The sequence below is a fragment of the Vombatus ursinus genome, unplaced genomic scaffold (genome assembly GCF_900497805.2).
Source record: "Vombatus ursinus unplaced genomic scaffold, bare-nosed wombat genome assembly UNPS02014460.1, whole genome shotgun sequence".
Classification (NCBI taxonomy): domain Eukaryota; kingdom Metazoa; phylum Chordata; class Mammalia; order Diprotodontia; family Vombatidae; genus Vombatus; species Vombatus ursinus.
Window position 1 is genome coordinate 556449 of NW_020954238.1, and position 13138 is coordinate 569586.

General features: G+C 35.6%; 1 protein-coding gene across 1 annotated transcript; it reads right to left on the minus strand.

The window, feature by feature from the left end:
- Window positions 1–10281: 10281 nt before the first annotated feature.
- Window positions 10282–12844, minus strand: LOC114042460 (olfactory receptor 14C36-like). Its single transcript, XM_027861151.1, has 2 exons — window positions 12818–12844; window positions 10282–11247 (listed from the first exon to the last, which is right to left on the minus strand). Exons 1-2 carry the CDS (start codon window positions 12842–12844, stop codon window positions 10282–10284), a joined length of 993 nt encoding a protein of 330 aa, XP_027716952.1.
- Window positions 12845–13138: the final 294 nt, after the last annotated feature.

Below are 13138 nucleotides of genomic sequence, written 5' to 3' on the forward strand. Positions count from 1 at the left end.
GAAGAAGAAGAAGAAGAAGAAGAAGAAGAAGAAGAAGAAGAAGAAGAAGAAGAAGAAGAAGAAGAAGAAGAAGAAGACAAGTTAAAAGTTGCAAATTGGCTAATTTAATCTCAATGTCCAGAAAAAATTCCTAATACTTAGAGTTGGCCAATAGTGGGCTAGGCTGCCAAGAAAAATGTTGTATTCCTCAAAGTAGGTTTTTTTTGAGGAAGGAGCAAGAAAGTGTGGGAGATCTGATGATTATTTATTAGAATGTTATAGAAGTAATAAGGTTGAAAAAAACTTTTGATTTAGTAAAGTGCTAGAGCCCTAACTGTAAAACTACCTTATATGTAACTAATATGTATTTATTTTACTGATTTACTTTATGTTATTAATGCTAGACAGACTTCTGTATATATTCGATATCTCCCCTGTTACAATATAAGCTTCTTGTGAGTAAGGATTTTTTTCATTCTTTTTACTCACTCCTCCAGTACCTAGAATTATACCTGGTACATAGTAGGTTTTTAACATGTATTTGTTTGTTGATCGATTGTTTGATAGAGTAAAATGACTCTCATAAACACAAGCCATCCACGAAAGACCTGATAATGACTTGAGTATTAATGGATGTGACACTTTTGAAAATCTGAAATCAATCCTTGTTCTATAAGAGAGTTTCTGCAGGAAAAAAATATCTCTATAAATGTGATAAGCATGAAAGAAACTTTAAAAAATGTTTAAAGGTAACTAAAATATTTTTTTTAATTTATGTAAACAGCTTTGTAATTTTATTACATTTATGAAGTCTTTTATTAGATATCAGAAACATGTATACAGACACCACCTGAATGTCAAAGAGACATTGTGCAATGAATGTATGAAAGCCTTCAGGAACAGGGAAAATCTTACTGGGCATCAGAAAGATACTGGAGAGAAATCATTTAAGTGCAATGAATGTGGGAAAGCATTGTACATCACAGAAGAGGAAACATTGTACAACACCAAAGTCATACTGCAGATAAATTCATTAGTTTATTAATGTGAAAAAGTCTTTAGACTATGGGGACATCTTACTCAGGATAACAGAATTCATCCTGGATAGAGACTCATTGCAATGAATGTGAGAAAGACTTCAGTCACAGACATACTGTTTTATCAGAATGTTTGTATTGGGGGGAAATTATTTCAGCATGAGGAATACAGGGAAATTTTCAGACAAAAGAAAACTTGCTGAACTTTAAATAATTGAACTCTAGGGTTTAAGATTAGAAGCAAACTTAGAAATCAATTAATTCAATCCTCTTATTTCATAAATGAGGGCTGGGAGGGCAGGGAACCAAAATGACTTGCCTACCATAGCACAAGTGATAATCAGAAGATCTGGTACTGGAAATGAAATCTCCAAGACAAACCTAAAGTTTTTTATGATGTATCATGCTGCCCCTGAATTTGTACGGGAGAGAAGTCACATAAATCTAAGAGATGTGAGGAATCTTTCACCTTCAGCTCATGCTTTTCCTTCACATCAGAGAAAACGATGGAGAAAAATGCAATTAATATAAAGAATGTGTGAAAATGTTATGAGGATAATGAAAAAATTTTTTTCATGTATCATAGATTTCATGCTAGAAATTAATTGTAAGGATATGATACGATTAGAAAAGATTTGAATCAAATTTTAACTTACATACAAGAGAGTCAAATTATAAACTTTATTTTTACTAGCTACAGTGTTTGTTCAATTTAGAGGTAAAATAAACCTTGTTCTTCTAGGTTTCTTTTTTTCTATAATACATGTTAGATTCTAGCAGGGAAGACTGGTTTTTAGAAATGCAGAACACCAACTAAGTACTTAATAAATGACAGTTTTGGACTTACTTATTTTTAATGTGAAGATAAAAATCTCATTTATGTCATCTGAATTAATAAGTGATTAATTAAGACAGGGAACTTAACCTCTCCAATGGAATTTCTGCAAAGCTCCTCAACTCACACTATATCCCTAATATTCACATCAACAAATATCCTCACTTTCAAAGGAAGAGTCAAAATGTAAATGATTCAACAAATTATTTTATTGTTACTATAATAAGCCCCATATGCAAATAAATCAACATTACATGGTAGTTTATTCTTGATCTATTGACTTGTATGAAAGGATTCAAATGAGAAATGTATTATTTGATTTTATGCTATTCATAACTATTTTTCTTGCAGAATAAATTCCGGCAGATCTAAACATAAGGAAATTTCAGCGTAAGAGAGAGAAAAGATTTTCTCTGCTCAGTTCAGCAATAGTAGAGAGTGACCAGTTGTATTATATGATAAATTATAATGGTAAAGAAACCTTTTTTTTTATTATCCAGTTCCTCCAATTAGCCAAAACCAAAGACCTTGAAGTTCCTTTTTCAATCTTTCAGCTCATCATTATCATATTCATCCCTTGGGTAACTGGGTGATAGAAAGACATTGAACTTTCAAACTCAAGATAGTGATACTAGATTAGTTTTCCCACTGAAAAGTATCCTACAAGTCCTCATTCTGTTGATGGTGCCATCATTTTCTCTGAAATCCAGGTCACAAATAACAAGATAACTTTAATTTTTCCATTTGGCTTTATTTTGATATTTTGGGCCAGAATTCAAGACCTTTCTTAACAAGGCAAGATGTTACCATGTGTTACCATCATCTCTTTGTGGCATGATTCAGTCAACTTTCTCAGTGTAAAGTGTTTTGCAGAGTCATATTCATAGCCAGTATCGTTTTTTAGACAATTAGGGTTAAATGACTTGCCCAGGATCACACAGCTAGCAAGCAGGTGAAGACAGATTGGAACGCAGATCTTCCTGACTCCAGGGCCAGTACTCTATCCCCTGCACCATGTAAAAGCATTCAGTCTTTTCTGTACCTCCATGCCTTTTTAAGTTTCCCCAATTTGGATTTTAACAGTGCCAAACCATTCCCCTAGTTCTGCCCCACAATGCCTGTGTGGTGATATCAGTACTCTTTCTCCCCATCTTAAATTGTAGGACCATTTAAACATTTTATCTTCTCCGCATTCACTATATTCCTTTCCCTTATTCTTTATTACTCTTTGAGAACTCATAGCCGCATCCTTGTCTGTATGCTTTTCATTTTCTAGTCTTTAGGGAGACAGCGTGGCATATCGGAATGAGCAGCAGATTTGAAGAGAGGATCTGAGTGGAATACAGTTTGGATGAGATCATATAAGTCTCGTCATGCCTCCCTGCATTTTTTTACTCATTCTTTTTTTCATTCAGAATTTCAACACAAAAAAGAGTATTTTCATATAAAAAGAAGGTGCTGCTTTTGTTGTTCAGTTGTTTCAGTCACTTCTGACTCTTTGTGACCAAATGTAGGGTTTTCTTGGCAACGAAACTGGAGAGTGCTGCCAATTAGAGGGTATATGTAGTGTTGACCTCTATTCCATACTAAATAGAAATAATAAATTTAGCATGTTACTTATCACAAAAATATATTTTAAGGGGATTTTTCAGTTATGGATGAATTAATTAGGTTCAACCCACATTGGGAAAGAATTATACTTTATGAAAATGGCGGAGTAAGAAGTAAATTGCTTTCACCCTCCCTCATTAACCTCTGAAAACCCCGAAAGTATAGCCACAGGAAAAACCCTGGAAGAGCTGAATCAGCAGAAAGACAGCATGCAACAGTCCTATAGCCCAGGCAACTTGATTAACAGGAAAGGACCCTCTTACCCTGGGGGGAGGAGGAGCAGTACAAAATGGAAGATGTTCCAGCAAGCTAGCAGAAAGCCCCACCTCAGCATACCAGGGGGAGATCCTGAACCCCAGGTGGTGGAGCAGGCAAACACCAACACCAGGACCCCAGAGTGCCTCAGTAGGGGCAGGAGAACCAGTGCAAATGGGCTTAGAATACCAGCACTTGCCATAACATTCTCTGGCATCCAAGGCTCCCAAGGGCCTCAGCAAAACTCTGGGAAGCACAGCTACAAGAGGGAAAGCCCCAGGTGGAGAAACATCCCACAGCAGGAAAACATCCACCTGCAAGGAGCTGAAGAAAGTGAAAGGAAAGGCCCAGGTGAGCAGGCACCCTCCAGGGGCAAGACTACCCAACCTTACCCTAGAGTTCCAGTGTTGCTGATTCCAGCCCAACACCAGGTAACCTGCCAGAACCCTACAACCTCCAATTGCCAGCATTGGAGACCTCAGCACACAAAGCCAGTGACCAGGCCCTGGGCTCCCAACAAAAGAAGCTTGGGTCAGTGCTCCTTGCTCCCTAGCAGGAGAGCTCAATTGTTTTTGAAAGGCCAGGAAATAAGCAAGCACCATGAGCAAAAAGAATTCTTATTATGAGGACAGTGAAGATCAAGGCAGCTGAAGATGACAACATTGTCAGCAAACCCACATCTGGAACCTCAAAAAGGAATATGAACCAGACTTAAGCCCAAAAAGCCTTCTCGGAAGAGCTCAAGAAAGATTTTAAAGGTCAAATAGGAGAAGTAGAAGAAAAACTGGGAAAATAAATGAGAGGTATGCAAGAAAGAGTCAATAGCTTGGAAAAACAAGGACAAAAATTAACCGTAGAAAACAAGTCCTTAAAAAATACAATTGGCCAAATGGAAAAAAAGTACACTGAAGAAAACAATTCCTTAAAAAGCAAAATAAGCCAAATAGAAAGGGAGAAACAAAAACTCACTGAGGAGAAGAACTCCTTAAAAAATAAAATGGGCCAAATGGAAAGGGAGGTACAAAATCTAATAGAAGAAAATAATTTGTTAAAAATTAGAACTGGGCAAGAGGAAGTTAATGACTCTATGAGAGTGAGAATCAGTCAAACAGAAACAAAAGAGTGAAAAAAAAAGATGAAAATACCTCATTGGTAAAACAACTGACCTGGAAAATAGATCCAGAAAAGACAATTTTAAAATTATTAATCTATTTGAAAATCATGCTGAAAAAAAGAGCCTGGACAGCATCTTTCAGGAAATCATCAAGGAAAGCTGCCCTGAGGTCCTAGGACCAGAGGGTAAAATAGCCATAGAAAGAATCCATCAATCACCTCCTGAGATTCCAAATTGAAAACCCCAAGAAATATAATAGTCAAATTCCAAAATTACCAGGTCAAAGAGAAAATACTGGAAGAAGCCAGAAAGAAACAATTTAAATAGCATGGAACCACAGTCAGGATTATGCAGGACCTTGCAGCTTCTACATTAAAAGACTGAAGGATGTGGAATATGATATTCCATAAAGTAAAGGAGTGTTGATTACAACCAAGGAAAAACTACCCATCAAAAATGAGTGTAAACTTTCAGGGAAGAAGATAGACATTCATTGAAGTAGGACACTTCCAAACTTTCCTGACAAAAAGACCAGAGCTAAAAAGAAAATTTGATCTTCAAATACAAGACTCAAGAAAGACAGAAAAAAGTAAATGGGACAGAAAAAAAGAATGACATGTTATTAATAAGGGCAAAGTGTTTACATCCTGACAAGAGAAGATGACACTTGTAACTCTTAGGAGTTGTATTTTTATTAAACCATTTAAAAGGGCATACATAGATGGGTGGGTATAAGTTGACTTTGATGTAATGATAAAAAAAAATTACATGGGTTAAATGGTTCTAAGTAAGTGGATTAATCTGATCTTACTAAGAGAATGTTCTAGGAGAAAAGGAGGAGGCAGACAAGAGTAAATTACATTACAGGAAAAGGCACAAAAACCTATTATAATAGAGGTAAAGAAGGGAGAGAGATGAGCACTGTTTGATCCTTACTCTCATCAAATTTGGCTCAAGGAAGGAATAACATAATCAGTTAGGTTTAGAAATCTAACTTGCCCTATAGGCAGTAAGAACAAAAGGGGAAAAGAAAAGGGAAGGGAGATAAAAGGGAGAGAAGAAGTAGTAAGGGTAAAGGGGAAGAAAAGGGAGGGGGCTAATAGAAGGGAAGCAGGACTGAGCCAGGTGGGACTGAAAGAGACAATGGTCAAAAGCAAAACATGAGTGAGGAGGGAAAGGGAGAAAAGAGAAAAAATAAACAGGAGAGAAATAGGATGGAGAGAGAGAGACACAGATAGTAATCATAACTGTGAATGTAAATGGAATGAAGTCTCCCATACAACAGAAGCAGAAAGCAGAATGGATTAAAAACCATAATCCTACAATATTTTATTTACAGGAAACACATTTGAAACAGAGGGACACACACAGGGTAAAAGTAAAAGGTTGGAGTAGAATATATTATATATCAGCTGAAGTAAAAAAAAAAAGCAAGGGTAGCAATTCTGATCTCAGACAAAGCAAAAGCAAAAATGGATCTTATCAAAAGAGATAAGGAAGGAAACTACATCCTGTTAAAAATTACTTCATATACAATGAAGTAATATCATTACTAAACATATATGCACCAAGTGGTATAGCATCCAGATCTTTAGAAGAGGAGTTCAGGGAGTTACATGAAGAAATAGACAGCAAAACTATACTGGTGGGGGACCTCAACCTCCCCCTCTCTGAACTAGATAAATCTAATCACAAAATAAACAAGAAAGAAGTTCTGGATGTGAATAGAATTTTAGAAAAGTTAAATATGGTAGACCTCTGGAAAAAGCTGAATGGGGATAGAAAGGAAAATGTTTTTTTTTTTTCTCAGCAGTACATGGCAAAAACACAGAAACTGACCATGTACTAGGACATCAAAACCTCACAATCCAATTCAGAAAGGAAGAAATATTAAATGCATCCTTTGCAGATCATGATGCAATAAAATTATATGTAGTAAAGGGCCATGAAAAGATAGACTAAAAATAATTGGAAACTAAGTAATCTAACCCTAAAAAATGAATGGGTCAAACAACAAATCATAGACACAATCAATTACTTCATTCAAGAAAATGACAATAATGAGACAACATACCAAAACTTATGGGATGCAGTGAAAGCAATTCTTGGGGGGAGTTTTATATCTCTAAATGCTTCTATGGATAAAATAGAGAAAGAGGAGATCAATGAATTGGGCATGCAATTTAAAAAAAGCTAGAAAAAGAAGAAAATAAAAATCCTCAATTAAACACCAAATTAGAAATACCAAAAACCAAAGAAGAGAATGAAACTAAAATTAAGAAAACTACTGAACTAATGAATAAAACTAAGAGCTGGTTTTATGGAAAAAAAACAATAAAATAGATAAACCTTTGGTTAATTTAATTAAAAAAAGATAGAAGAAAACCAAATTACCAGTATCAAAATGAAAAAGGTGAATCCACCAGCAAGGAAGAGGAAATTAAAACAATAATTAGGAACTATTTTGCCCAACTCTGTGTCAATAAATTTGACAATCTTAGTGAAATGGATGACTATTTATAAGAATATGAATTGTCCAGATTAAGCAAAGAAGAAGTAAAATACTTAAATAACCTCATCTCAGAAAAAGCAATTGAATAAGACATTGATGAACTCCCTAGGAAAAAAATCTTCAGGGCTAGATGGATTTACAAGTGAATTCTATCAAATATTTAAAGAAAAATTAATTCTAATACTATATAGACTATTTGGGAAAATAGGTGAAGAAGGAATCTTACCAAATTTTTCTATGATACAAATATGGTGCTGATACATAAACCAGGAAGAACCAAAACAGAAAGAACATTATAAACCAATTTCCCTAATGAACATATACACAAAAATTTTAAATATAATTTTAGCAAATAGATTACAACTTATCAGAAGTATCACAGGTACTATTTATACCAGGAATGCAGGGCTGGTTCAATATTAGGAAAGCTATCAGCATAACTGAACATATCAACAACAAACCTAACAGAAACCAAATAATCTTCTCAATAGATGCAGAAAAAGCTTTTGACAAAATACAACACCCATTCCTATTAAAAACACTAGAGAGAATAGGATGGAGTCTTCCTTAAAATAATATGTAGCAACTACCTAAAACCCGATATGTATTGGAGACAAGCTAGAAGCATTTCCAATAAGACCAGAGGTGAAACAAGGATGTAAATTATCATCACTGTTGTTCAATATGGTACTGGAGACATTAGCTTTAGCAATGAGAGAAGAGAAAGAAATTGAATGGATTAGAATAGGCAAAGAAGAAACAAAGCTATCATTTTTTTGCAGATGATATGATGATATACTTAACGAATCCTAAAGAATCAAGTAAAAAAACTACTTGAAATAATAAACAACTTTAAGAAAGTTGCAGGCTATAAAATAAACCTACATAAATCATTGGCATTTCTAAATATTACCAACAAAGCCCAACAACAAGAGATAGAAAGAGAAATTACATTTAAACTTGCTGTAGACATTATAAAATATTTAGGAATCTATCTACTGAAACAAACCCAGAAACTATATGAACACAATTATGAAATGCTTTTCACACAAATAAAGTTAGATCTAAATAATTGGAAAAAACATCAGTTGCTAATGGGTAGGCCAAGGTAATATAATAAAAATGACAATTCTACCTAAGCTAATTTACCTTGCAGTGACATACCAATGAAACTACCAAACATTATTTATTAAAGCTAGAAAAAATAAAAACAAGATTCATTTGGAATAAAAAAAAAAGTCCAGAATATCAAGGGAACTAATGAAAAGAAATGCAGGAGAAGGTGGCATAGCTGTTCCAGATCTTAAATTGTATTATAAAGCAGCAATCTTCAAAACTACTTGGTACTGGGTAAGGCATAGAGTGGTGGATCAGTGCAATAGGTTAGGTATGCAAGAAACTGTAGTCAATGACTATAGCAATCTATTATTTGATAAAGCCAAGGCCCCAGCTTCTGGGATAAGAACTCACTATTTGCCAAAAACTGCCAGGAAAACTGGAAAAGAATATGGCAGAAACTAGGCATAGACCAAAATCTCACACCATATGCCAAAATGAAGTCAAAATGGGTTCATGATTTAGATATAAAGGCTGATACTATAAGCAAAGTGGGAGAGGAAGGAATAGTTTACCTATCAGATTTATGGAGAACAGAAGAATTCATGACCAAATAGGAGATAGAGAGCATTATGAAATGCAAAATGGATATTTTTGATTACATTAAATTGAAAAGGTTTTGCACAAACAAAGTCAATGCAATGAAGACTAGGAAGGAAGCAGAAAACTGGGGAAAAATTTACAACCAGTATCTCTGATAAGACCTCATTTCTAAAATTTGTAGAGAATTAAGTCAAATTTATAAGAATACAAGTCATTCCCCAATTGATAAATGGTCAACTGATATGAACAGGTAGTTCTCAAATGAGGAAATTAAAGCCATCTATAGTCACATGACAAAAAAGTTCTAAATCACTATTGATTAGAGAAATGCAAATCAAAACACCTCTAAGGTACCACATCACACCTATCAGATTGACCAACATGACAAAACAGGAAAATGATAAATGTTGGAGAAGATGTGGGAAAATTGGAACACTAATGCATTGTTGGTGGAGTTGTGAACTGATCCAACCATTGTGGAGAGCAATTTGCAACTATGCCCAAAGGGCTATAAAAATGTGCATACCCTTTGACCCAGTAATAGCATTTCTAGGGCTATATTGCAAAAAACTCATAAAAATGTGAAAAGGACCCACATGGACAAAATTATTTATAACATCTCTTTTGTGGTGTCAAAGAATTGGAAATTGAGAGGTTGCTCACCAATTGGGGAATGACTGAACAAGTTGTGGTATGTGAATGTAATTGGATACTATTGTGCTATAAGAAATGTTGAGCAGGCGGCCTTCAGAAAAACCTGGAAAGACTTACATGAACTGATTCTGAATGAAGTGAGCAGAACCAGAGAACATCGTATACGGTAACAGCCATGTTGTGCAATGACTAACTTTGATAGACTTAGCCCTTCTCAGCAATGCAAGGGTCTAAGACATTTCCAAAAGTCTCATGATGGAAAATTCTATCCATATATACAGAAAGAAATACGGAGTTTGAATGCAGATCGAAGCATACTATTTGCTATTTTTTTCCTTCTATTTTGTTTTGTTTCTTCTTGTGATTCATTCTATTGGTTCTAATCCTTCTTTATAACATGGCTAATGTGAAAATATGTTTAATAGGAATGTATATGTATAGCCTATATCAGATTGCATGCTGTCTTGGGAAGGGAAGAGGTAAGGGAGAGGTAGAAAAAATTTTAAACTCCAAAGCTTATGGAAATGATTATTGATAAATCCAAATTAGTTAATAAAAACACATTAAAAAATAAAAAATAATAAATCACAATCAATTTTGCCTGATATAAAAAAAGAATTATACTTTATGCTTTATTCCTTAACAAAAGTATTCTCTTCATTACTATTCTTGCAGCCTCTTTTATCTGCTTATTCCTTAGACTGTATATAATGGGGTTAAGAAAGGGAGGTATTATGGAATAAAATATTGAAAGGATTATATCTTTAAGGGACCCAGAATCTGAAGGTGGTTGTAGGTAGACATAATAACCTGAAAAAAGGAACAAAGAAACCACAACGATGTGAGGCACACAAGTAGAGAAGGCTTTTCTTTGGTCTTCTTTCACTGGAAATCGGAGCACAGTGGAAAATATGCTAATGTAAGATGCAGTCATGAAGGCAAAGCAGGCAACCCCAATCACCACAGCAGAGCCAAGTAAGGATAATGTATTGCTGAATGTCTCTGAGCAAGAGATCTTGAGTAGAGAGGGGATATCACAGAAGAACTGGTGGATCACATTGGATTGGCAGAAGGACAAGCGAAATGTGTAACCGGTATGGAAACCTGCATACAGAAGGCCAGTGAACAAGCATGTTAAAGTCATCTGCCAACAGACCTGGGGACTCATGATCACTGGATAGAGAAGTGGGTGGCATATGGCAACATAACGATCATGGGCCATGACAGTGAGCAAAGTAAACTCAACATATGCCATGAACATCAGTAGGAATATCTGAGCTGCACATCCATTAACTGAGATAGCTCTGTTGTTCACCAGGGAGTTAATGGATGCCTGGGGAACAGTTACTGATAAGAAGCAGGCATCCACAAGGGACAGATTCCTAAGGAAAAAATACATGGGGGTGTGGAGTCTCCTGTCAAAGGTGGTGATGATGACAATGAGGAGATTCCCCATCAAGCCTGCTGAATAAAAAAGGAAGAAAAGCAAAGAGTATAAGATCTGCAGCTCTCGGGTGTCAGAAAATCCCATAAGGATAAATTCAGTTATGATGATGGTGATGTTACACATTTTCAGGCTCCAGTGAGTGACCTAGAGAGCCAAAGGGAAATGGAACAATCTGTCAGTCAGTGATTGTTAAGGACGTACTCTGGGTAAAAATTAGAAGACATTCTGTTTTTATCATTGCTATATAAGACATGGCCTCTGTCATGTACTGGCTTGTGGCTCAGAGCAAATCAGGATATCTCTCAAGGAAAAGGTCTCTAAGTGTTATATGAGAGATGCATACCTGTAGCGCTAAAGGATGTTTCTGCACTTGGGAGTTCCATCTATTAAAAACATGGATGCTGAAGGAAGCAAATGAATGCTCCCAATAACCTCATATTGACTTCCTTTTTTCTGTAATGTATTGATCATCTGTGAGTGAATACATCAGTACAATCTGACCTAAACCAGAAATCACCAATGAAAATGTTAATCTTTTATTTTTAAAGTCTTCTGAGATGTGGTCTCATCCTACTTTTCTATTTTTCCCACTGCCATTTCATTTTTATAAATAGCCATATATAGCATAGATTAGAGAAAGTCAGAAATTTAAGAGGCATTGTTTCAAACATGTTTATTGCTTTTGCTGGCAGTGGAGGCAGGGACTATAATCTTTCCTGCTACCATTGCCCTCCACACACACTCCAACTGACTGAAAGAAGAAATTGCAAGTGAATGGCGGAGATGTATACAACAGTATATTTCCCCTGGCCAGGGACAGGAGGATGGTGAAGTCTGCTGACCTGGCCTGCTAGTCTCTCTGCTCCTCTGAATAGTCTCATTTCATCTCATTTTCACCGTAGCTGGTCACTGGCTCTCCTGATCTTATCACTTCAATTTTCTTCCATTCCGAGGCATCAGGCAAGCAAAATGAATGGCCTACCACCTCCAGCTCTACTCTTGTCTCATCTGGAATGACATCCAAGGAAGCAAACAGTCCTAATACCACATCTTTTTTTTTCTCTCTTATGTCCACTATTTCCCTAAAGAAATCTCCCAAGATGAAGGATCCAGGACTTTGGGACATTTGGTAGGCAGGTATTTCTTGGCCATTAATTTTCTATGATAACATCTTTAAAGGAATAGCAAACAGGTCCTGACATTATAGAGGGCATATAGGAGGTACATTTTGTTGTCATATGACAGCTACTTTTTGGTTATGTTGAATACATACATACATACATAGGTACACGTGATCACATATATGTATATATCATTTTTAAATTTTCATTTGTTAATTCTATACCCTGTTACTCTTCCTCCCCCACCCACTGAGGTGAAAAAATAAGACCTATTATACATATGTGTAGTCACTTAAAACAAATTACCACATTAGCTATCAAAGATAGAAAGAGAAAAAAGGAAGAAGGAAGGAAAGGAGGAAGAGAGGGAGGAGAGAAGAAAGGGAGGGAAAAGAGGAAAGAAGGAAGGAAGGTAGGTAGGAAGGAAGGAAGGAAGGAAAGAAGGAAGGAAGGAAAGAAGGAAGGAAGGGATGGAGGAAAGGGGAGAGAGGGACTTGGGGAGGAGAGGAAGGAAGGAAGGAGGAAAGAAAAGATGAAAGAAAAGAAAAGAGAAGAAAATATGCTTCAATCTGCATCCACCCTATGTCCATTACCTCTCTATCTGGAGGCAGATGTTTCATGTTTCATGAAAGGCCCTTTGGAATTGTGATTTGTCATTATATTAATTAGAAATATTATCTTTCAAAGCTGATTATCATTAAAATGCTGTTATTATATGTTATTCTCTTATTTATGCTTACTTCACTTTGCATTATTTTACACAGATCTTTGCAAGTTCTTCTGAAATTATTCCCTTCATTTCAAGATTGCAGATCATAATTTGTTCAGCCATTATCCAATTGAAGCTCATCACCTCAGTTTCCAATTATTTGTCACCAAAGAGAATATCTATAAATATATTTATATATATAGGT